The sequence below is a fragment of the Myotis daubentonii genome, chromosome 20 (genome assembly GCF_963259705.1).
Source record: "Myotis daubentonii chromosome 20, mMyoDau2.1, whole genome shotgun sequence".
Taxonomy (NCBI): Eukaryota; Metazoa; Chordata; class Mammalia; order Chiroptera; family Vespertilionidae; genus Myotis; species Myotis daubentonii.
In genome coordinates this window covers 15,217,712-15,244,070 of record NC_081859.1, presented here as the reverse complement: position 1 = coordinate 15,244,070, position 26,359 = coordinate 15,217,712, and the positions used below count along the sequence as shown (strand labels likewise).

Here is a 26,359-nt window from a genome sequence, read left to right as displayed (position 1 = left end):
ACTTGAAGCGCTGGGCATTCCCTATTAGTTTTAAATTTTTGCTTAGAAAATGTTTTAATCTTGCTGTGCTTCAATATGATCTTAATTGGTCAAAGAAGACCCTGGTGAAGAACCACATTGGAGGGATCACAATCCCAGGTGTCAAGCTGTATTACAAAGCCACAGCTCTCAAAACTGCCTGGTACTGGCACAAGAACAGACATATAGACCAATGAAACCGAACAGAGAACCCAGAAATCGACCCAAACCATTATGCTCAATTAATATTTGACAAAGGAGGCAAGAGCATACAATGGAGTCAAGACAGTCTCTTCAATAAATGGTGTTGGGAAAATTGGTCAGATACATGCAAAAAAAGGAAACGAGACCACCAACTCACACCATACACAAAAATAAACTCAAAATGGATAAAAGACTTAAACTAAGACAGGAAACCTAAAAATCTTAGAAGAATCCACAGGCAGCGAAACAGCAATTGTCGTAGCAATATCTTTACCGATACAGCTCCCAGGACAAGGTAAACTAAGGAGAAAATAAACAAATGGGACTACATCAAAATAAAAAGCTTCTGTACAGCGAAAGAAACCATCAACAAAATAATAAGAGAACATACGTTCTGCACGGGAAAACATATTTTGCCAATGTTATCTTTGATAAGGGTTTAATCTCCAACATTTAAAGGGAACTCATACAACTTAACAAAAGGACGATAATCCAATCAAAAAACTGGCAAAGGCAGTCAGAGAAAGATAAATACCACATGATCTCACTCATTTGTGGATTATAGAGAACAACATAGACTGATGAAAAGGGACAGATCCAAAGACTGAGTAGGGGAGGGCGGGGGTAAGGGGAAGAGATCAACCGAAGGACTTGTATACCTGTATATAAGCCAAACCAATGGACATGGACAACAGGGGGATGGGATCGTGAGTGTGCGGGGCGGGGGGGGGGGGGAAGGTTGGGGGTTAATGGGGGGGATGAGGACACATTTGTAATACCTTAATAATAATAATAATAATAATAATAATAATAATAAAAAAACTGGCAAAGGACCTAAGTAGCTACTTTTCGAAAGAAGACATACAGAAGGCTGAGAGACATGAAAACATGCTCAAAGTCACTAATCATCCGAGAGATGCAAATCACAACAACAATGCGGTACCATCTCACACCTGTCAGAATGGCTATCATCAACAAATCAACAAACGCAAGTGCTGGCGAGGATGTGGAGAAAAAGGAACCCTCATGCACTACTGGTGGGAATGCAGACTGGTGCAGCCACTATGGAAGACAGTATGGAGTTTCCTCAAAAAGTTAAAAATGGAACTTCCATTTGACCCTGTGATCCCACTTCCAGGAGTATATCCCAAGAAAACAGAAACACCAATCAGAAAGGATATATGCACCCCTATTCATAGCAGCACAATTTACCATAGATTTGGAAACAGCCTAAGTGCCCATCAGCAGATGAGTGGATTAGAAAACTGTGGTACATCTGCACAATGGAATACAATGCTGCTGTAAAAAAGAAGGAACTCCTACCATTCACAACAGGATGGATGGAACTGCAGAGCATTATGCTAAGTGAAATAAGCCAGTCAGAGAAAGATACATATCACAGGATCTCACTCATTTGTGGAATATAATGAACAACATAAATTGATGAACAAGAATAGAGCCAGAGCCAGAGAAGCATGGAACAGACTGTCCAACCTCAGAGGGAAGGCGGGGGTGGGGTGGGGGTATGGGGGGTGGTGGTGTGAGGGTGTGTGAGGGCATGAGCTGGGGGGTGCCAGGGCGAAGTCAATGGGGGAAAAAGGGGACTTATGTAAAACTTTAAACAATATAGAATTAAAGAAAAAAGACCATGTAGAGGTTTCTGTATAAGATATAGACTGTGATTCTTTCAACTTCTGGCTGGCTTAACAAACCCCAATTTAGTGTTTTACATTAAGAATTCAATAAAAATGCCAAAACATGACTGTGCACCTAGTGACCACAATCCCGAAGGCCTGGGGCGGAGGGAGCCCGCGGCAGGAAGGGGTGGGAAGCAGTGTCTGCAGGGCCACGAGCGAGCGCGGGGGAGCCCAGTGGCCTCAGGAGGCTGAGCAAACGGCCGTCACCACACAAGGAGCAGCTGCTCTGACTAAACAGCTTTAAAGCTGGGCCTAAGCCTGAGCGCAGGGCAGTCCGGTCTCTTGGCGTCAGCGCCCCGGGCAGCTGGCGTGGCCGCGGCCTGTGCGGGTGGTGTGGGCACTCACGTTCCCGTTCACGCGCGAAGCAGCCACTGGCCAAGGACGGCCTTCCCCGAATCAGAAGCTACCAGGGCCATCCCCGCCCAGCACCCAGGAGCCACCGAAGGTGAAGCGACTCCGGGGACGGAGCTGCAATGAAATCAGCCAGGGTCCCCCTGGGCAGCCCCTTTCGGGGGAAGCCGCTCCAGCATCCGGGCGCTTTCATTCCCATAAACCGTCTCTCCCTTCGGACACACCGACACACCGTCCCCTCCCCGCTGAGGCGCTGCCCCTGGGCGGAGCCGTCCCTGTCCCTCCCTGCCGCCCTGAGCTGGGGTCTGCGAGAAGGACAGGAAGGAGACGGGGCCAGAGGGAAAAAGAAAGGCTGGCACCAAACTGAGCCCTCGAGAGGCGCCTGGCGGCAGGATCTGCCCGCACCCAGCCCAGCGGGGAGGCGTGTGCACATGGTCCTTCACAACGGCTGCGGGGCGAGTGATGAATCTTCTCTTGCTTTTGGGGCAAAAGGGTGCGTTCCTGAGCCTGTCCCCAGCCTTCTCCGAGCTGACCAAAGGGCGCATGTCTGTCCTACCGGGGACACCGTACAGGCAGGGACGCCGCCAGCCCCTCGAACCCCGGGGAGCGGTGGACACACCAGGCGGCCAGCCCTGCAGGAACCCGGTGCACCTCGAACCCCTCCCGCCGCCTCCCACACTAACGTCAGGCGTCTCGGGGTTTCCACAGGAAGCGGAGCTGGAGCCGGCTCCTCTCCTCTCCTCTCCTCGCCTCCTCGGTGGCTCCCAGGCCCGCAGCCCCGCCAGCTCTACCAGCCCCTCAGGTGCCTCCAGCCCCGCCTGCCTCTCATCCCGGCTCCATCTGGCCGCCCGCAGCGGGAGCGCTTCTAAGAAGCAAACTGGAGAGAGGTCCGCCCTACTCACCACTCCTTAAAGGCTGCCCGTTCTGTTTAAAAAATAAAAAGCACAATCAAGCCTGACCACCTGGCCCAGGGGCTCAGTGGTTGGAGGTCTTCCCCGGCACCAAAAGGTTGCAGGTCCGACCCCCATCAGGGCATGTGCCTCGGTGGCGGTCTGATGCCTGGTCGGGTGCGCACAGGAGGCCATCAATCTCTCTCTCCCGCCCCCTCTAAACTCAAACATATATCCTTGGGTGAGGGTTTTTAAAAAGGCCTCACCTTACTCCCAGCCCCAGCCTGAGCGGACCTTTGCCACCTCTTGCACTCCAGTTCCTGTCACTCCCAACACCACCAGGAGCCACGCTGGCCGGCAATTAATCTGACAAGACTCCCCGTGACCACATCCTGGAGGGCATGTGGGTTTCCTGACTGTCCTGGTACGAGTTTATCCCGACAGCTGCCGGGGCTGCCACGGCACCGTGTAGTCGTCTGTCAGCACGCTTGGCAGCGCCCTGGCCTGTCCAGAGGTGAGTGCAGCCCTAGAAGGACCCAGGCTATCTGCTCACCCCTGCGCTTGCCGGCACGGGCAGCAGGCTGGGCCTGAGGGCCCCGGGCTGCATGGGGTGGGCAGGGGCCGCACGGGGTGCGCAGGGGCTGCACGGGGTCTGCAGGGTGTGCAGGGGCCGCACGGGGCCCACAGGGGCAGCAGGGGCACAGGGGCGGCCGCGGGCCACTTACTTGCCGACAGGCCGCTGCTGGCGCTCATGGAGCGGCCGGGCTCGGGGCGGGACTTGGTGATGGAGGGAATACTGACTGAGCCGCTGAACACGGTCCGGCTTTCCTGAGGCCGAGGGTTCTAAACAAAAGAGAAAGAAAAGTTCTTCAGCCAGAGAGACGCCCACTTTCTGCAGAACGTCTGCCTGTCACTACAATGTCAGACATGAAATGACCCTGACCAGCTGCAGCCCCTCTGCCCACGGAGGCTCACCCAGCCCGGCCGTGCAGGGGTGCGCACCGCCCAGGGACACTCACGGCAAACAGGCGGCTTCTGCCGCCGGGAGAGCAGTGGCGGCTCTATGGTTAGAAGCGGCCGAATTACATGGACATTGCCATGGACATTGCAGGCACGTGGACAAGGCGTCCACTGCGCACGCGGCTCGTATCAGCAGCTGAATAATCCCATCCGGAGGAAAATCAGTTAAGAGCAGGTTCTTTTGGGCAAATGTTTCTCTGGTGCGACACCAAACTGCCATCTGCCTCTGCACGTCCCATCCTGTCCCAGCATCTCAGCCCCACATCCGAGCAGCACCAGGTCGTGAACGGCGCTCGCAACCACCACAGCCCGGGTGGAGGGACTGAGCCTGGGAATGCTGGTTTGAGAAGTTTTCCATCTGATTAGTGAATGATTTTGGTGTCCAAGGTAGGAAAAGGGAGTGATGGAGTCACACATCCCGAGAGGGGGTGGTCTCCTTGGGGACCCAACCTTTTCAGCCCAGAAGGGGCGTCAGGCTGACACGGACAGGCGGTTGGAAAGAACAAGTACCGCAGTCCAGGGCTCCCCTGCGGCCTGGGGAACCGGAACCGACACTGCAAAACCACACTCACTGGAAGGTGGCGGGCAGCTGGCCCCAAAGTCACCCCAGCCATTTTGGTCCATATATCAAAGTTGCAAAGTCCATGTAATTCTTAGTGTTATTTGTCTAAAGCAAATGCTTTACCTTCTTTCTCTAAGAAATTAAAAAATTCTGAGCGTTAACAGTCAGTGCTAATGTTTCACCATTCACCACCCAGGAGCAACCCTCTGGCGCCAGCGAGGTGCACGTAGTGCCGGGAAGGGAAGGAGAAGAGGTGGGAACGCCCGCCTCCACCCTCACTTTCCTGGCCTCTGCTACCAACCTGGTGGTGCCTTTTCTATAAACAAACCGCCCTGGAATCCATGGCAGAAATGCAGCCCATGGAAATGCGCTGCTGCTGTAGTAACACTGGATGTTGAAATAATAAAGGGATGATACACAGAAGATACGTTTTGTTAAAAAAGCAACAACAGCCCAACAGTTTATCATCCATTCAGCTAGAGGTCAGCTTCGTTATAAAGTGATAGGAAGCCTAACCCGCTGGCACTTTCATGGGCAAATGTGCTTAAGGCGTGGTGAGCGTTCCAGACAGTGTTTCTATTTATAAACGACCAACTTAAGCCATATTCCCGCCATCTTTTATATGAGAAATGGACTGACTTCTACAACATTCTCCTAGAACCCATTCCCTGTATCTGTTTCCACACTAAGGCTTACTTTATCATAAGTCATCTTATTTTAAATAAGAGACTTAAATGACATAGTTTAAGGTCAAGGACAATGACATTTATTTATAATACAGACGAAAAGTAGGAAAATGAACTTCTCACCCCATAGCTAGTTTTCCTATTGGAAAATTAATTTACTATGTATACAAATAACAAGTTAATGCTATGATTTACCTAAGCCAGAGGGCACTATAGAAAATGGGTTTGCATGATATGATCCAAATATTTTATCTGTAAAACTAACTTGAGAGCCTTAGCCTGTTTGGCTCAGTGGATAGGACATTGGCCTGTGGACTGAGGGTCCCGGGTTCAATTCTGGTCACGGACATGTACCTTGCTTACAGGTTCCCCAGCCCTGGTCAGGGTGCATGCAGGAAGCAACCAATTGATATGTCTCTTTCACATCGATGTTTCTCTCTTTCTCTCTCCCTTCCACTCTCTAAACATCAATGGAAAAATATCCTCGGATCAGAGTTAATAAAAAACCCACAAGAAACACAAAAGCTAACTTGAGAAACGCCCCCTGCAGCTGAGGTACAGCATGGACTTCTTGGAGGGAATGTGGGTATTCAGCGTCAGTGCCGCCTGCCCTCCACTGCGAAGCCACCGGTAGCAAGACCGAGGCCCAGTGGCCGGCCGGACAGCAGGGCACGGTCAGCCTTCAGAGGCTGCACAGCTGGTGTTTTTTCTCTGATTTAGTGCTTCTCCGGGACCCCGGCTGGATTAAAGGCACGCCAGCAACTTGAAGATTAGCAAGGCCACCTTTTCCTGGTGGTTTTCCCTGTGGTTCATGATTACTGTTCGGAGATTTTTAAGCCGGAGGGAATTATTGTAGAGAGGAGGCCTGAGGATAGGCCCTACCACAGACTTTAATGTCACTAAATACAAAACACTTCTCTGAATGAGCTACAAAAAATTCTGAAATCCTGGGACCCCTCTTTTGTTTTTAACAGAGACAGGACCCACTGCGTGCTATTTCTTATCATGGTATCTGTAATGGAAAATACCACGATGGGAGATGTTTTATTAAACATACAAAAACCTCTAATAGTTTCAAAAATAAAATTGACATCCTCCCTGTCCTCATCTTTCTCTTTAAAAGAAGAAACAAAGTGGAACTTGAAGACGAGGAGGAGGAGGAGGAGGAGGAGGAGGAGGAGGAGGAGGAGGAGGAGGAGGAGGAGGGGGAGACTGGCCGCTCAGAAGCAGGCAGAGGAGCCCCCAGGTTAGTAAGTTAATGCCCGACTCAGCAGCTTGTTCGTACCCTCAGAGCCATAAAGCTGGGTGTACCGGGGACAGAGCGCAGAGACGGGGAATGCGCAGAGTTTACGGAATCAGGAAAGAGAAACTTTTCAGCAGAATTAACAGTCATGTGATAGATGTGCTCAAAGTTGATCGGAGAGGAGATCAGACCGGAGTGATGATGAGGGGATGGATAGGGGAAGCCTGGCTATCAAAACAGAGAGGAGAAAACAGTGATAAGGTGATGAAATGGAGCCACTGGTTACATGTGACATTTCAGACAACATGCATGTAGGAAAAATGAAGCAAGCGCCTCGCACAGAAGTGCATCTTTAGTGAAACATTTCCAGGCCGTGGAGTTACATTTTGTAATTCTCTTGCACCAGGTATTAAATTGCTGATTTGCAAACGAACCCTCCACCGTATGAAAGAAACTGCTCTCTTCTATTGCTCTCGCTACGTCGAGCGAACACTGGACTTCCAGTCACAGGGCGCTGTAGAGTTCACGCCTGCATTTTCTTACGTGGCCAAACCTCCCAGAAACATCAGGATAGAAAAAGCAAGAAGCAACAAAAGAAGGAGCGAACCGACAGCCAGCCTCTGACCATAGTTTATGAAACGGTCTCTTTTCTTTTTTTGTTTTAAAATTTGAATTTATTGGGGTGACGATGGTTTGCAAAACCATACAGGTTTCAAGTGTACAATTCGATGAAACAAACATCATTCCACAGTTACTACTTGATTAAAGGAAAATAAGACCAGTAATAGCAAACTCATATCACAAACCTAAAAAGATCAGGAAACATGTCTTTAGAAACCTAAAACCATTTCCTGGTCATTCTAGATTTGTGGCATGAGTTTGCTTTTACTGATCTTACTGTCTTATTATAAAAAGAGTAACTGTGGGATATACTAATTATTGGTTTGTCTTTAAGTAGCCCAAGCTTATCTCCATTTAGATACCCAGAAGAATGGGTTTGTTTTTAACAAGGGAAAAATCGTCCCTTAAATGTTCAGGTGTGTTTAACAGAAATAATGTAAAGCTAAAGGTACAGAAACACGCGCTGGAAGCCCAGGACTCTAGTTTTCAGATAAAATAACTTCTGAGTATTCGGGGCCTGTTCCTCAGTACCTAGTCACCTATCGAACTGAATTGTCAAGATTCAGTTCTGGTACTGCTGTTTCCAGAAACATCCTACAATCCCTTAGCTTTAGGCAAAGGCTGGATGACTTGCCACAGAGAACGCTGATGGGATTATGTTCCAGGAGCTGAGACAAGCTTTCGTTTTTAAAAAGAATCTGATGAAGTATGTGGGCTTAAAAGAAAGGCTCCTCCATAGGACATTGTTTTAAATTTAGAAATGGGAGTGAAATCAGTACTTTCTCAGGTTACTTCCAAAAAGAAAACTACAACAACTATTGATATAAATGTAACTGTGATTTTAAGAGGCAAAATTACTTAAAGCTCTCAAAGGTCACTGAGCTAAAAACTTTATTTATTAGTAACTTTAGAAATGGGTAAAAGGCTAAGAAAAATAAAGTTAGTAGAGGTAAAATTATTCTTGTATTCAATCGGAGACAAATTTGCTGTTTATTACCAGTACCCACTGATGAAAAAACACATGCTATGTTATATTAGTTGCCTGTATTCTCCATGCTCAGAAGGAACATGTGAAAGGTTCACATCTGATACAGGAGGTAAAAGAAAAATAAATGACTCTCTCACCCTTACTACCTCTTCCACATCCATAAGGCAAACAACCCCATTTCAGTATCACTTTGTTACAAAAGAAACAGAATTAAGCTGCCAAAGACATCCAATAAACTCTCTAAGCATGTACACATTTCACAGGGAAGCAATACTGACTTGAATAAGTAAAACGTAAAAATGTCTGGGTACATGCTCTTTGCTCGGATGACAATGCATAAGTGTCGTATTTAAAAACTCTTCTTATATATGTTAATGTTAGATTAATTTAATTCAACTTTATGTTTGGAAATAGTTCATTAATATAGGTACTCCCATTTCAGTAGAAAGAACATACTAAATTCTGAGAATAATAAAGTATACAAGCTTCTCGATAAGTAGGGATACAGGCATTCATATTGTTATGTTTACCAGACATGCATATTCTTGTTTTGTTTACCAATGTCTACCCCAAGACAAGCGTGTTCTGGGTAGGCAGTATATCCAGAAATATTTGCTTGTGTGAAATGGATGCCTATGAAAAGTCCAGCTTGAATGTCCTCTGCTAGTGAAATGAAGAATGTCAGGTGAAAATAAAGTAAGACGTGACTGTAAAAATAGGAATTCACACACACACAACCTTTAATGAATACTACACGTACAGGTGAGCAGGTTTCAAAAATGTACACCAGCTTCTCATCCGAGAAACACAACAGTGCTACGCGATGGGAAGGCAGGAGAGGAATGGAGGGACATGAAAAACTGCCGAGGGAAAGTCACTTGTGTTAGTGAGAAAAAGAATCAGCGAGGTGGTCACGGGTTAGTGAACTCAGTGACCACAAACACTGAAAATCATGGGGGCTGCGGGAGTGAGCAGCCAGCACAGAAGGCACGTGTCAGACGTCACGTGGGGACGAACCTTTGGGAAATGCTCTCTGAACTTGATTTGCCTGGACTTTACTTGGAACAAAAAATAAAACAGAGACTTCTTTTCAGTGGGAAAGGGAGAGAAAGGAGGGATGCTCTGATAGGAAAGTTCTTAGGATGTTTGCAACCTGACACTTAGCGTCAGTGGGCTTATTCAGGTCTTCATACTGTGTATGAAGTCAAAGAACTCGGGAACATCAGCAAATTGATTTTTCACTTCATGGTAGAAAAATACCAAACAGAGAAACATTTTATTAAATCCTAAAACTATTTCACCTTAAAGAAGATACTGTAATATGTGGGATATAATAGACTTTATTAAAAGATTTTCTTCTTGCTATGTTGTTGGAACCCTATCTAATGAAAGAGTATTATGCAAATTAACCATCACTCCGTCACAAGATGGCGACGGCCACAGAGCTGGAGCAAGCAGGAGGCTTGGGTTGTCCCCTGTGATGGAGGAAGCCAAGCTTCCCTCCTGCTCTGGCCAGCCCTGGGCTCTGGTCAAGGCAACAAAGTTTCTAGTCTAGAAGATAAATAAATCCCAGATACCTGCTTCCAGCCCGCGGCTGTGGCCAGCCTGAAAACGGTCCCCAGCCCCTCACCCAGGCTGGCCAGGCACCCCAGTAGGGACCCCCACCCTGAAGGGGGTGTGGCCAGCCTGAAAACGGCCCTCAGCCCCTCACCCAGGCTAGCCAGGCACACCATTGGGACCCCCCACCCTAAAGGGGGTGTGGCCAGCCTGCAAACAGCCATCAGCCCCTCACCCAGGCTGGCCAGGCACCCCAGTGGGGACCCCCACCCTGATCTGGGACACCCTTCAAGGCAAACCAGCCAGCCCCCACCTGTGCACCAGGCCTCTATCCTATATAATAAAAGGGTAATATGCAAATTGACCCTAACAGAACAACTGGGAATGACTGGTCACTATGACACACACTGACCACCAGGGGGCAGACACTCAATGCAGGAGCTGCCCCCTGGTGGTCAGTGCGCTCCCACAGGGGGAGCTCTGCTCAGCCACAAGCCAGGCTGATGGCTGCCAGCACAGCGGTGTTGGTGGGAGCCTCTCTCGCCTCCTCAGCAGTGCTAAGGATGTCCAAATGCAGCTTAGGCCTGCTCCCCGCTGGCAAGTGGACATCCCCAAGGGCTTCTGGGCTGCCAGAGGAATGTTTGACTGCCAGCTTAGGCCCGATTCCCCCCAGGGAGTGGGCCTAAGTCAGCAGGTGGACATCCCCCGAGGGGTCCCAGACTGTGAGAGGGCACAGGCTGGGCTGAGGGACCCCCTTGAGTGCACAATTTTGGTGCACTGGACCTCTAGTACATGATATAAAAACTGTATTCTTTTTTGTGCACTACAATGAAGTAAAAGTGAAAGAACATTTAATTTTAAAAGAACAATACCCATTAAAGCCTTGTTAACTGCTGAAATAATTTTGTATTTGCTTTGCATCATATATGTATGTGTTCAAAATTTATATCCTTTTATCTCTCCATAATGCTAACTATGTATCAGGTGTTGAAAAACTATTTACTATCTACATTTCAAAAAGTTTCATTAAAATAGTATATAACACTTCATCAATCATACAGAAGCTATAAATATATTCACATTTCAACTGTATCATAATTTAAAAATTCTCTTAAGGTACTTTGTATGTGGCAAGGTAACTTCCATAGGAAAAACGACAGAGGCTTTGTGCTGTGTGGCTGATAAATTTCCTTCTGGGAATAAAGGGAAACCAGACAGGGCTTTAAGCAAATGTTCAGGATGGGAAAAGAAAGGAGAGAATCTGAAATCTCAGTCCCAGGCAAAAGCTGAAAAAACAGTATAGCATTTAAATATAACAGTTTAATACGTAGACTCAGCCTCTATTTATGCCCAATATTTTTGGCCTAATATGTATGCTCAGCCTTACATTTTCTAGTTTTAATTACTATGTCAACATTAGCTGCACTCTTTTTGTAGTTTATTTACATTAACCAGCACAGCTAATGAAAGCCCCATTCTAAAAGGATAAATGACTATTATGAATGATTTGCACGTAAAGGAAGGAATATTAGTGTAACCACATAATGTCTTATGAGGATGTCACTTTCATTCATAAGCAGACCACCTGGTTAATTGGGATATTTACAATGAGGAACTTGGACTCAAATGAATGCACACTTTTTGTTCCTCCCATTAAATACATGCAAAACTACCTATAAAGGCTTCATTTTTTCTTTTTAAAAAACCTGACCGCACATTAAATTATATTACCTATCATTTTTCCAGGAGTGACGTTCACATCTACTATGACCATAGAGTTAGTAATGTGGACAGTTAACAGGCTTCCTTAGCAAGAGCTGTGGGTCACAGCTCACAAATCGTCTCCCAAATTGCCATAATCTATAAATTACGCTTAAAATTCTGTGCCAGATCTAGATGCTATCACCACTGACAACAGGTCCTGCTAAAGTTTCATTAGCGTGCGGAGAGCACTTGGAGACTGGAATGTTAAGTGTAAGTGGAGTGCACTAATAGACTTAATTTCAACACAATAGGTCCAAGAATCCAATCTTAATGCTGTTAAAAAAACAATAGTTTTCCCATGTGGCACTTTTTAAAATTTCACCATCAGATGACAGGTGTGACCTTTAAAGACCAAGCCAGTGCGGTCCTCGGGGTGGGGAGAGCCAGCATCTGCACCAAATCGCTAAAACGTAATGAAGTCTGAGTCATTTGGTCACCAAGTTCTGAATCCTGGTGGGAACCTCTTCAAAGCTGGAGCTTATTTTACCAATGAAGGAAGTCTAGGTGTGGGACAAGTTTATAGGTTATGCAACTACACAGAAACTTGATGTCTCTGGTGTTTGACAGATGGCTAAATTTTATATTTTTCTCATCAGGTATGCTGTCATGCATCTCACATACACTGTGACACTGTGATAAACATTTCCTCATTGTCCTAATATATGCTGCCGGGAACCAATTCCAGCATGTCATAATTTCAAGAGTTTCATCAAAAGGTTGATGAGACTTGGGGACTCAACAGGGTTGAGTCACACATGTAGTCACCTGTTGGGAATGACTAAAGGCATTTCCCCAAACCTGAATAGGAAACTGATTGTGGCTGCCAGACAGTTAAAGGGCATCTTAATCTACATGTTATTGCCTCCTACTGGCCAAACACCTGAACAGCCGTAGGCTAATTCCCCCATTCTGACAATGGACTCTACCAAACCCTGACTCTCTGAAGTGCCTATCTCTGCCTCACCTCAGGACAAGTTGTGTTAATAAAAAGCATGGAGTCCTGGGGATGGGGAGGACCTAAGGCCTTAGACTTAAGATCTTAGAACTTAGCTCCTTTAGCTAACTAAGCTCCTCTGACCCCCAATGCCTTTCAAAATGTATTTCGTCTCCGGACTCTTTATTAGCCTCTGGACTCTTATTTAACATCTACGCACAGCCCCTTCTCCAGATTCCTGAACCCTTCTTGATGCTGGGACAAGAACCCCAGCAATATGCTTTTAAGTCATATACACACACACACACAAACACACACACACACATATATCTGAGCACATATATGGGGGGTGCAAAAGCAGGTAGGTTTACAGTTGTTCATATGGAAAGACATGCAGGTTATGATGATCACAATAGCTTTATTAACTCAAAAGAATGTCACATGCAACTGTAAACCTACTTTTGCCCACCTCTGTACACACACACACACACACACACACACACACATTCCCCCCCCTCCCTTACTCTTAACCCCAATTCATATTCACATTCACTCTTCATTTCTCTTACCATGGGCAGGTCTTTTAGGATCTGTATTCCATCTCCTGGACCCATGTGTGCTATGTGGTTAAAATTAGTTGGGTTAGAAATTAATTTATTTCTCATTTCAGGATCTCGTAGCATCTCTCTGTAAGAGAAAAAACCTGTTTAGACACTTCTTCTATGATCAATCTAGATAACTCTAGAAACAAATTACGTATACATTATTTTTTCATAAAAATACTGTGAAATCATATTCATATGGATAGGATTAAAATAATATAAATAATCAATTAAAACTTACTTAGATTTGTTTTATCTTTTAAATAGAAGATCTTACAATTTTTGGTGAGAAAAGAGAGCATTTTAGTACAGAGACATCGAAGAAGCTCTATTCTATTTCACAGATAATTCTGAGCATTTATGTATGTCTCAAAATAATTGATAACACTTAGAAATATTTTTACATGTAATTGGAATACTATAAGCCTATTTCTGTTCGCTCATAAAGAGAATAGTGAATCTAAAGTTCTGAAATATATAAAGTTTACTATTATGCAATGATTGGTTCTATGTTTACATTAAAACAAGGCTCACATTCTAAAACTTCTAACTACTCCACATACATATAGAAATGAATCAAAATATGGTATTTTAGTCTAATTCACACAACTTGGAGAGTGTTGATTAAAGTGACTCTGAGATGTACAGACATTCTGGCAGTTTTTAAACCACAGATGAATGACAGATTTTCAGAGATCAAATTTTCCTTCCAAAACACATATACTATTTTCACCAAACAGCCCTTCCCATGCTACCAGCATGTGTGGATGACGGGGAGAACAGAAGCAGTTACCTCCTCTGTTGCATCCTTTCCTCTTCCGGGACCCTGAAGGAGTAACGCCGCTTGTTGTTAATATTTCTAACCATTTGTTTTCGACTGTTATCTGTGGTTTCAGGAACTACCAGTTCATCCCCTTCTGTTTAAAAAATACAGAGAACAGTGATGTTCTTTAAAGTGCTAGAATGTTTTTTACCCATTCATCTCTAAGATAGTATAAACTTAATTGTGCAATCACAGTACATGCAATTCTGATTTTAAAGGTTGTGTTAATGATCATCTATACTAATAAAAGGGTAATATGCTAATTAGACCAGACATCTTCCGGACAAAGCCATGGTGGCAGGGGCCGAGGCAGGGGCAGTAAGGGGTGATCAGTCCGGCAGGGGAGGGCAGTCAGGGGTGATCAGGCCGGCAGGGGAGGGCAGTCAGGGGTGATCAGGCAGGCAGGCAGAGGGGTTAGGGGCGATCAGGCAGGCAGGCAGGTAAGCAGTTAGGAGCCAGCGGTCCCAGATTGCGAGAGGGATGTCTGACTGCCAGTTTAGGCCCGATCCCGCGGACATCCCCCGAGGGGTCCCACATTGGAGAGGGTGCAGGCTGGGCTGAGGGACCCCCGCCCCGTGCACAAATTTTGTCCACCAGGCCTCTAGTAGTAAAATAAGCAATAATTTTCAACAGTACATAAACAGATGCTGAAATTAAACATAACTTACAAAGGGTAATTTCACTTTTATTTGATTATAAACATAAAATAGCACAATTTTACTAGAAAGAAAGAAAACTGCAGTTGCCTCAGTGCTCGGTCACTCTGGCCACCCTCCCGCAATGACTACACTATCTTCTCTCCCCTCCAGGTGTTGGTCTCACGGGATCAGGGTGTTACGCTATTGCTAACCTGCATAGCAATCAGGCATCAGTGGTAAATATTTTTTTTTATTATTCATATTTTTTAAAATATATTTTATTGATTTTTTTACAGAGAGGAAGGGAGAGCGATAGAGAGTTAGAAACATCGATGAGCTGCCTCCTGCACATCCCCTGCTGGGGAAGTGCCCGCAACCCAGGTACATGCCCCTGACCGGAATCGAACCCGGGACCTTTCAGTCCGCAGGCCGACGCTCTATCCACTGAGCCAAACCGGTTTTGGCAGTGGTAAATATTTTATGTAAATGATAAGGACAATTACTTTTACATATTAAAACATTTCCTTCGATGATGCCATCTGCGAGGTGTAGGGTCAGGAAAAGGAAGCGTTGTCCTACCAGCTGCCTTTACTACAGGCAAGAATCTGTCACCTTCCTACTCTTCTCATCTGGGGGCAGATGATACTGATTCATATACACTGAGTGAGCCGTGCCCATCTCATTCTATTTCAATTTTAAATACGCAGAAGTAAACAAAACTGTCAGCATGGGCCCCCCAAACCTGCTGGGGTATGTGAACATGCTGTCAAGTAGACAACTGTACCCACAACATGGCAGATGCCATTCTCTAAGCAAGATCAGGGAAAAGAGAAAAGGCTCTAAGCCCGATACTCGAATGGCAGAAGGTGTCCCCACAGCCCCAGACAGGAACTCCGGATGAACGGTCACAGTTCTGGGGCTACAGGCCTGGTTAGGTTCTACAGTATGAAACGTACAGAGCACATATTCAGTCATCCTTTCTTTACTTACCTCGGTGTTCCACAGGAAAACAACACGGCCCGTCAGAAACAATACCCTGACTGCACAGCTACGCAAGCTAAACAGAATGGCTTTGCCCAGCAGGTCAGCTCAGTCTACGGAGAGAGTGTGACAGCGGCCAAGACCACAGACTTTGGAGAAGACACAACTGAGCCTGAATCTGGGCCCGGCCACTTCTTATCCGCAGGCAGTCAGCCTAGGGAGAACATCCTATTGAAGCTATCCTGTTAATGTGCATTTTCTTACCTGCCATCTTATTTTTGAAATAAATTAATCTAATCGTCTCCAAGCCTAAAAGATTTAATGATCCTTCACTGTTTAAGGGTCGAACCTAAAATAATAAAAAATAAAATTAGTATTTCAACAAAACCTTCAAAAATTAAACCATATAACCTTTGGCCTATTTATAAACCACACACATTTATCTTATCCTTCCTCTCCAAAATATAGCCCTCTCAGAAAATCAAGAAAAAATTAACATTAATTCTCACTGGGAAGTTATAAAATTATCTAATTTGAACAAAGTTATAATGATAACATTTTAAAGGAAGACTATTCCGGACAAAAAAAGAAAAAGTAGAAATACATTTAAACCTTAAATTTGACTTCTTTAAAGCCATTAGTGACCAAATTATTATACTAAGGTATCAACACAGACACTTTATGACTCTTGTTTGAACTAAATGGACAAACAGCATAGTTAACTGGGGACATGCAAATTAATACATCAATGAGATATCACTTTATAACCATTTGCAAGGGCTATAAAACTATGAATTCTGACCATGGCCAGTGTCAGAGAGGATGTGGGTCAGCAAAAACTTTACACACTGCTGGTGGGAGTGCCAACGGGTATAATTACTTTGGAAAATGATCTGACACGAGCCTGTAACACCAAACACTTGCATTTTCCATGCACCATCAGTTGTGTGCCCAGGCACAGGACTTAAACTCCTGCACACACACATGCACCAGAAGATGTGCGCAACAATGCTCATAACAGCAAAGAGCTCGGCAATAAGTCAAGTGTGCCAATCAGAGAATGGGCAAGTTATGATCTATTCACCCAACAATATTTTATTTTATTTATTTATTTATTTATTTTTTAAAAATATATTTTATTGATTTTTTACAGAGAGAGGAAGGGAGAGAGATAGAGAGCTAGAAACATCGATGAGAGAGAAACATCGATCAGCTGCCTCCTGCACATCTCCCACTGGGGATGTGCCCGCAACCCAGGTACATGCCCTTGACCAGAATCGAACCCGGGACCCCTCAGTCCGCAGGCCGACGCTCTATCCACTGAGCCAAACCGGTCTCGGCCCAACAATATTTTATATAGTGAAAGCAAAGACTATATGGAACAGCATGGTGGTTGGTGCATGGAACAACATCGATGAATCTTAGAAACACAGTAAATGCATGAAGAACGCAAGGTGGAAAGTGATATACGACAACATTTTATGACCTCAAATGCAAGCAACACTGAACAATATATTGTTTAGAAATATTTAAATATGCAAAAAATTCTGGCTTTTGTGATGAGCAAGGAAATGATAAACAGCATTCGGGGAGTGGTTGCCCTGGAGGGAGTGTGCGATAAGAGAATACACCGGCAAATGCAGTGACAGAGGTAATCTTCTGGCTCTTAAGTTAGGAGGTGGGTCCACAAGTGGTCAGTTTAGTAAGGCTCTTCAAGGTCACATATTCTTTCACATATATCGTAATGTTTACATAACAACAATAAAAGGGATACTAACTGTAACCAACCCAAATGTACAAACTGGAGGGCTGTGTTCAGCAGCTCTATCCAGCAGGAGCTTCTTCCTGCTGATGTGGCTTAAAATCGAGGAAGATTTTGAAATATGGTGCCTTTCTTCTACCTGTTCCTCTAACCCTCGCCCCTCACGAGTGACACCTGCTACTTATTCTACGTGAAATGACTACTCTTGCAAAATAACCATTCTATACTAAAATTCTACAAATTTCTCTACATTATCCCAGGGAAATGTTAAAGAAAAATATTGTTTTACTGGGAACATGTGAAAGCTTTATGTTTTAATTATGAGATGATTAAACACAGTTTTGGTTCTAATTCTAATCATTCTTCTGGCCTGTAAATCTGTCCTCACAGGATTTCAAATTGAACACCGTTATGTGCAAAACATCATAATTAACAATAATGCGCCCCCTCAGAGCTCCTCAAACCAGAGGGGAAGTTAACGCTGACATCTTAGGTCAGGGGTCCTCAAACTATGGCCCGCGGGCCACATGCAAATACAAATATTGTATTTGTTCCCGTTTTGTTTTTTTACTTCAAAATAAGATATGTGCAGTGTGCATAGGAATTTGTTCATAGTTTTTTTTTAAACTATAGTCCAGCCCTCCAACGGTCTGAGGGACAGTGAACTGGCCCCATTTAAAAAGTTTGAGGACCCCTGTCTTAGGTCGTAGGACACACTCTAGTTGTTCATGATAATAATCATACTTCATACAGAAAAACTAAAGTCATCAGAATAGTATGGAATTGAGCTACTTATAAGATTAACCGGATTGTTTTTTCATTCTTAGCTAAATTAGTGAAAATGAGCGAAATAGTCATGTCAGTGTTTACTACACACATCAGTTCGCTCAGCCCGTATTTTGATGTTAAGTTACCTTTTTGAGTGGGAGCGTCTGAATCCACTCCATGGAGTTCACATCGAAGACGTCCACCGCGTTTTCACTGTACACGGACAGGTAGGGGGCATTGTAGCCTGGGAGGAGGGGAGAGAGCAGCCTGCTGGTTACCTTTAACTAGTCACTGAAGCCAGGTATCCCATTTCTTACTCCACATAAGTCAAACTCTGAATCATCTGACTAGGCTACAAAAGAGCATTCATTCTAAACATGATGCCATAGATATGAGTATGTATTTCACAAGAAACAAAACGTGAAGCACAGTGATGTCTCCGTTTGTGGATTAGAAGTACTTTTCTTCTCTTTATCTAGATTTCCTGGTGTTTCTGCAATAAACGTCCTTCTGCTGAACCCCAAAGGCGCCCGTGCCCCCCCCCCCCCCCCCGCCCTCCTGTCCTGCTGTGGGGGAGGCACTTTCCTCCTGCTGCCCGCATCCTCCCCCTCTACCTCCCAGCCTATGGCCTCCTTAGGGTCTCACTCCCATTCCTGTATTTACTATAGAGCCACCTAGTGGCTACTTCCCTTCGGCATTTAAACATGCTCAAGTACCTTCCACTAAAAACAAAAGGTTTTGGGTTGGATTCTCCTACTTATTGTATCACAGGCAGTGGAATGCATATAATGAGGATTCCAAAACGTATTAATGTCATAACATTTCCTCAAAGAGTGAAATAAACAATTTTTTAATATATACCTATCTAAATAAAAATGTCAAACTGAGTATCACTTCTTATAGATGCTACACTATCCTTTACATAACTGATTAACACACTTAGTAACACAACTTCTCCAGAGGAAGTCTTATCAGCTATTAATAATCACACTGTATTTTTGAGGACCACAAAGATACAATTTAGGTTTTTTCAAAATACAGTAACATGGGTTAAAAAATCCATCTAAGTACAATATTCCATAGAAAAATTAGCTTTAATTATTGGCATGTTAATGTCGATACTGTTGTCCTAGGCTTAACTACACATGGTTGCTTTACATAAATAACATAATACTTAGGAAAAACCTTACAGATGGCTTAAAAATGACCAGTTATTAACAATAAATACATCTAGGAGATGGTAGAGGGAAAAGAAAGAGAAAGAGAAGACAGCCGAAAGGAAGAGACTCACAACAGGAGGAAGGGTTAGCTGGCCACGTCAGCTCCTGCTGCCTAGACCTGCGGCCCTGGCAGTCGGTGTAGAGCCCGATGCTGCTAAAACACAGCAGGTATTCTTTACTGGAGATCTCCACGGCGCAGATGGCGTCCAGGGGCTGATGTGTGACAAAGGCCAGCGTGTGGTCACTCGAATGGAGCATACTGCATGAAGTTCCTTCTCCATTCAAGGGGTATCTCTGAAATCCCGACTGGAATCCCACACAGAGGTGTTCACTGAAGACTGCCATCCACTGGACATTACACGGGACTTGAATTTCCTTAAATTTTCTGTGACGGGTCTTGCTCTGAAATAGTTCGTAACAGAGGACCTGCCTTTTCATCGCCACACACAGGCAGGTGAGCGTGCCGTGACGAAGTTTCCCAGAAGTTATGGTTTGACACCCTTTAGTTTCCGCCAGCTTGTAAAACTCAGTCTCTCGTCCGTCCAAAGCTGACATAGGAAAAAGTCGTACGTGACGGTTTCGTCCTGAGATCACAGCAACGAGCTGATCATTTGGAATGAGTTCAATCTGATGAATCTTCTTATTGTCACCAACTCGAATAATTTCTATGCAAAGAAATAATAAGTCAGATGCAAAATAATGTTGTTTATTTATTAATCATATCCCAGTACTCAAAAGGATATATGTCAACCTATAATAAAGACAGATACACATATAGAAAAGAATAACAGCTCAGAAATCACAGAGGACGAGGAAGATAATTGCACCCATTACAAGATAATTAACTCACTACAGTAAAGTATTAAATTCAGCACTGAGATCTCTCGCAGCCAAGGCATAAAGCTGCTATGTGATAAGGCATGCCAGATCTTCAAAAACAGTAACAACAATAAACCTCTTTACTGGCACTAAGTTTCAGGGAACTTTTTACTACAGGGTTTGTTGTTTTTATTGTTTGTGTTTTTTTTGTTTTTTTTAAGTAACTCATATTTCACTAAAAGTATTTGTATGGGTAACAAACTAATGAAGTTTAAGTGCATTGTTTTCCCATGAACTAACTTGATATAAATACAGAACTTAGAGCTCTGTATTCAAGAATGCTAAATTAAATTGGTTTCTTTTTATTTCACCCAGTATTTAATTTATCTTTCGAAAAAGATCTTTGTAATAAACTATGGGGAAAAACCCCCAACAAGAAGCACATTTCAATGAGCTACCTCTTCGAGTGCTATTGGGACCATGGAAAAAGCAAGTGCGTTTTCTTTCAGCACCTTCTTTAGAAGTGCAACCTGAGCCCTATAGCAGAACCTAGTCCCACAAGAACAAGGATCCATACGTGGATGTTTTAGAACTCAGGATGATTATAGAAGTTAAAAAATTATCTTTTGACTTATAAACATATCAAATTAGGTGTGGAAAATTTCAATTATAGAAAAAGTAAGCAAATCCTGCTGTTTATAGACTTTAGAAACTAGAGTTTAGAATTTTCTAGCAACATACAGGTTAAAGTTACCCCACAATAATTTTTTTCTTACCATCTTTGGTGACATGCACAACAAATAAACCTTCTTCATTTCCCAAAGCTATCCTTTCATGATCTATGCAAGATATAAATAAATATGAAACATTTTTATTAGGTAAAAACTATGTAAAATAATAGAAAATAGATAACAAAGAAATTTGATATAAAACCCTGAAATAAACAATATAAAAATAGCAATAACCATTTTTACTATTAAATTTCCATTCATTTTTTTTTAAAATATATTTTTTGTTGAATTTTTACAGAGAGGAAAGGAGAGGAATAGAGAGCTAGAAACATCAATGAGAGAGAACATCGATCAGCTGCCTCCTGCACGCTCCCTACTGGGGATGTGCCCGCAACCAAGGTTCATGCCCTTGACCGGAATCGAACCTGAGACCCTTGAGTCCGCAGGCCGACGCTCTATCCACCGAGCCAAAACGGCTAGAGCTCATTTCTTTTCCAATAGAATCATCATCAGAAAATTATATCAATATTTACAAAAGAAGTAAATGTTTATTCAATAAAAGGTGAAAGGCATTTGAACCCTACTCATTCAACTTTTTATTATTTACTAGGAAGTAACAGAAGAGTTAGATGTGTACATAAGAATATGGTGGTAATTTAAACTTCCAGACACAAAGGCTGCCATTGTTTAGGGCATCTGATGTACAAGGGCATTCTATTCCGCCCTGCATCTCAGTTAAACTTCCCAATAACCTCTGCAAGGTAACTGGCATCAACATTGTACACGGAAGGTTATGCTTTAAGAAACGAAACAACTGTTCTCAACCGCACATGCAGAGGATAGATATGTTCGAAGTTAAACTTTAGCACCGCTGCTTTTGTCAGAAGAAAACATATTTGAAAGTGGACTTATTCTGGTTTACTGAGAAACAAAGTTTAAAATGGTCTCCTTCATCCAATAAACACTGTGCACCTGTGATTTAACACAGACCAGGTTGGACACTGGAATTCCTAGATGGAAGCAGCCCCCACTGACCAGGTAAGTGAGGAAACAGTTGTGATCACATGACCGATGCTATCAATGCGTACCTATGATTGCCGCGGCCTGGGTGGTTTTAATGAGGGGCAGCGTGCTGTCATAAGCCTCTTTGGGAACATAGACGGAGCGGTCTCTGAATTTGTTCTTCTTCAAAATTTTCTGTAATTCACTCAGCACTCCCACCCACTTGCTCTTCTCATTCTCACTATCTGCCAGCATCAGGATCGAGCATTTGTTATTAGGTGCTGAGAGCTGGGACATTGTGACCTAGAAAAATTGAAACAAAATTCATGATGTTAGAAAACAGACACCCTTTAGGTCAGTTTTATGCTTAGATTAGTTTGCTTAGCACTAGCCCAGAGGTCGCCAACCTTTCAGACCTCATGGACCACCAGTGGTCCGCGAACCACCGGTTGGCGACCGCTGAACTAGCCAACAAAATGAGCGTCCATGAAGTGATACCTTTAGCAGCGGTCAGCTATTCCTAATCAGAAGAAGAATTAGTTTCAGCATTAGAATTCGTGGTAAAGCAAAGGTAGCAGATTCCATTCTAAATGTTAGTATCATTTTTTATTTTCTTTGTATACAGTGCCAGAATACTATCACTAGAAAACGCAACTGACATTTTTGGGTAATTACTGATCTCTGGACATTGATCAAAGTACTTTACAAGTATTCACTCACATAACCATCTCAACATCTTCATAAGGTAGTTATTGTTATTAGTCCTGACCTTATACATAAAACACTGTGATGCAGAGAAATTAATTTCCCCAAGGGCACACAACAAAAGTGGGGTCCCTGTCCATGCTCGTAAGCACTATATTATACTGATTTTCAACTTTTTTTCAAAGTCAGAAATGCTCAGAAATACTTACATTCTGTTATTCCATAACAATAACTCACATTATCTTAAAGAAGATAGATCCTTTAGTTACTATTTAAATGAAGCTTATCATTATGAAAACAGCATTTATAACTGGGCAGATTTAAATTACTTATATATGGACCGTTTATAAAAAGTAAGTTAAACAGCATGAAAATAAAATCCCACTATGTATCAATTACAGAAAAGTGGGCTTCTGCAGGCTCCATAGGAGGCTGGAGATAGCAGAGCTGTTGTTTCAGGGACTGAGACAAAGTACTGTATAGTCTTCGTCTGACCTTCCTTAGATACAAGACTCATCGACAAATACTAAGCATACAGGCATAAGGTGGAGCAGTATTCCTTTTTTTTACCTCTTTTATCTTAATTCACCAATTCTAGATTGCACTGTGGACAGCTTCCAAAGATGGGTACCAACAATCTTCCCATGGAATTCCATTCTTCTTATCAAAAAATGGAATCTAGTCCTAGCTGGTTTGGCTCAGTGGATAGAGCGTCAGCCTGTGGACTGAAGGGTCCCAGGTTCGATTCCAGTCAAGGGCACATGCCTGGGGCTGCTGGCTCGATCCCCAGTAGGGGGCGTGCAAGAGGCAGTCAATCAATGATTCTCTCTCATCATTGATGCTTCTATCTCTCTCTCCCTCTCCCTTCCTCTCTGAAATCAATAAAAAAATATATTTTTTAAAAAGTGGCATCTATTCCCTCCCCTTAAAGCCAGGCTGACCTCATGACTTGCTTTGACTAACAGACTGCAAGAGGGTTATTATGTCTTTTGGGGTCTACACTTCAGAAGGCCTGAAAAGGCCCCTTTGCTCTCCTGGAAGCCAGCCCTGGGGAGCTCGGACAGCCTACTGAACGACTAGAGACCACAGAGAGTTCACAGAGGGAACTGACCACCCGGCCCACAGCCAGCACCAGCTCCCGGATGTGAAGAGGAGGCCATTTGGAAGCTTCCAGCCCCAAATGAGCTGAATGCGGCCACATGAGGGGCCCCGGGAACAGCAAAACAACTGGAGAGCTGACCCACAGAAGATGCTGAAAACAAACCACTGCTACTTGAAGCCACAAACTTCTGGAGTGGTTGTTGCAAAGCAGTAAAACTGGAAAACATGTTAACTTTAAAAATGAGGTTAAAAAGAAAAAACTTCCATTTTTAAAAAAAAATTGGGTAACTCACACTTAATTTTCTGTGTGACAGTATTTATTTGAAAATTCAATTGTGACGCAAAAATATTATCCAAGAGGAAACCTAACTTAGAAGCTATACAGTAATGCTTTCCTCAGGTCTCTCAAATATAAATATTTACTTAGCACTATCTATCTATTCACTCAAGTACTGGAGAGCCAAAACATACACTCATTAAAAACAAATAATTTAGCCATCAAACTATAACACACATACTTACTCTAAATATACAGGGTATATCTTTTCGACTTGCATGAATAACATCAGAAGCCAAGACTGAACTCACAGAAAATTCTTCATCCCTGAAGGAAAGTGAAATGTTAAAAATCAGTGTGTGTGGGTATGTGTGTGGTCTTGGGTGTATATCCAAATAATACACATGAAACAACACTCAAACTGAATCACACAAAACATCCAAGTTGAGTTCTTTATAAAAATTTTATTTTCCCTCCATTTCAACTGATAGTGCCATAATAACTGATCAGTAGCGTTACAGTGGCACATTACGCAAGAGCGAGGAATAACTCCCGGCTCACCCAAAGTGCCAAGCCAGTAGGAACAAGGTACTGGGATTCGAAAATGAACCTGAACCCTCTTGCCTCCCATGATACACCTCAAGTGCCCTCAACACAGCTCATCTGTCATTTTACTGTTCCATCAACACCTAAAACAGATTTGCTCCACAATAATTTATTCCTGAATTTGGTTATTGGTACCATCACCGTCTTGGTTTTAGAGACCTGACACCTTAGTGTTATCTTTCATCTATCTCCCTCTTTCTATATTTAGGCCCTTAGCAGACACTGCCAGATTTTCCTTGCTAATATGTCTTGAGTTTATTCCTTCCTATTCCATATTTATGGGAAAGATATGGGATATGTTAGAGATGCTGGTATGGGATGCTAGTGTGAGCCAGAGTTGGAGAGCCCAGCTCTGAGTGCTGGAGGAAGACCTGGACTGGAGATAGGGGTGTGGGAGTCGGCAACGCTGCGGTGGTGGGAGCTGTGAGAGTTAGTGAGGGGACCCCAGGAGAAGGGCTAGAGCTCTAAGAGGAAAGGAGGGCATTGAAGGGGGAGGATGAGACCTGAAAAGTGAGGCCGGGAACAGTCACGATGTGTTATGTAAATGTTTAACAATGCGTTACATATTCCAAGAGCCTATATGACTTTGAGATTTTTATTTCCTTTCCTACATGGAAGTTATATTCTAAGCCTTTAGGTGATGATATGAACACTTCGCAGTAGGCTGCCAATACCTCAGCAACCTTTAAACTGGTCCTTTGGATGCAAACATTAGCTTATTTTCTCTGACCCCCAATCCCCCCTAAACCTGTCCTATAACTACACCTTACTTCCTATTTTTAATTATTGTACTACTACAGGCCTGGTGCACAAATTTGTGCATGGATGGGGTCTTGCTGGCCGGGGGAGGGGCCATGGGCAGTTGGCCAGCCAGCCCTGCCCCCTGGTCAAACTCCCGGTCGAAGGGATAATTTGCATATTAGGCTTTTATTAAATAGGATAGCAATGTTAGTAAATTAGAAAATTAACATGAGATTTAAATAAAAACATGGTAACATAATTAGAAGAAAAATCACACATTTTTGATCCCCATGTTGCAAAGATGCCAATATTTTCCCCTCTGAACGCTTACCTCATGTCAATCACTTGACTGACGACAACGCTGGGCTGCGATGCCTTTCCCTCGGCAACATCGTACAGGAAGAGTTTGAAGTCACAAACTACAGCCAATGCTCTTTGCCATCCTTTCTTCACACCAGCTGGCTTAGGGATCTGAGGCAAACACACAAAGAAAACAACTCACACCGGAACGGCACCCAGAGCCCATGCAGTTACACATGCACCGCGAAGCCTGAAACTCCGGCCGGTAAAGGAGCAGGTGGAACACACACATCGTTCACAAACTGTGAGAGGACACCCTTCAGTCACCGGAGGACTTTATATTCTGAACATTGTTAAATGGCACCATTTTAACGTTCACTAGTAATTAACTGAACATTCATGGATTTCTTTCTAAATAGCAGAAAAGTCAGATTTGGTAGTGAGATGGAATGCAGCTTACACTGCAGATGTCATTCAAGATTACAAGTAAGATTATGCCTTGACACTATCTCATACGTCATAAGCATAAGCCACCTCTCCACAAGGCCAAGAGCTGAAGACCCTTTTTATGGCGATTCCAACATTTGTCCATGACAAGATAAAGACCGAGCGGAACATTTTGAGACATTTTATAATTGATTTCCAAGCAAAGACAAGGTGTTTGTTTTCAAATCATTACTTGGGTGAAATAAAATTATTAGATAAATTTTATTCATTTAATTTTCTGTTAAGGACTGTGTTTGTAAGG

The 26,359-nt window shown here is 43.6% G+C and overlaps 1 protein-coding gene across 10 annotated transcripts in view; it reads right to left on the bottom strand.

The window, feature by feature from the left end:
* CDC42BPA (CDC42 binding protein kinase alpha) overlaps positions 1-26,359 on the bottom strand; it is a 199,160-nt gene that overhangs the window by 2,204 nt on the left and 170,597 nt on the right. For 5 of the 10 annotated variants that reach the window (XM_059677595.1, XM_059677601.1, XM_059677596.1 and 2 more), the window contains 11 exons: positions 25,643-25,782; positions 24,210-24,291; positions 21,968-22,184; positions 20,925-20,987; positions 19,401-19,994; positions 18,256-18,353; positions 15,844-15,928; positions 13,931-14,054; positions 13,105-13,222; positions 6,714-6,899; positions 3,886-4,003 (listed from right to left, as the gene is read on the bottom strand). In XM_059677595.1, coding sequence (XP_059533578.1) covers positions 3,886-4,003; positions 6,714-6,899; positions 13,105-13,222; positions 13,931-14,054; positions 15,844-15,928; positions 18,256-18,353; positions 19,401-19,994; positions 20,925-20,987; positions 21,968-22,184; positions 24,210-24,291; positions 25,643-25,782 — 1,825 coding nt within the window. The remainder of the gene's footprint in view (positions 1-3,885; positions 4,004-6,713; positions 6,900-13,104; positions 13,223-13,930; positions 14,055-15,843; positions 15,929-18,255; positions 18,354-19,400; positions 19,995-20,924; positions 20,988-21,967; positions 22,185-24,209; positions 24,292-25,642; positions 25,783-26,359) is intronic. The other 5 variants (XM_059677599.1, XM_059677600.1, XM_059677602.1 and 2 more) reach the window with 2 other exon arrangements.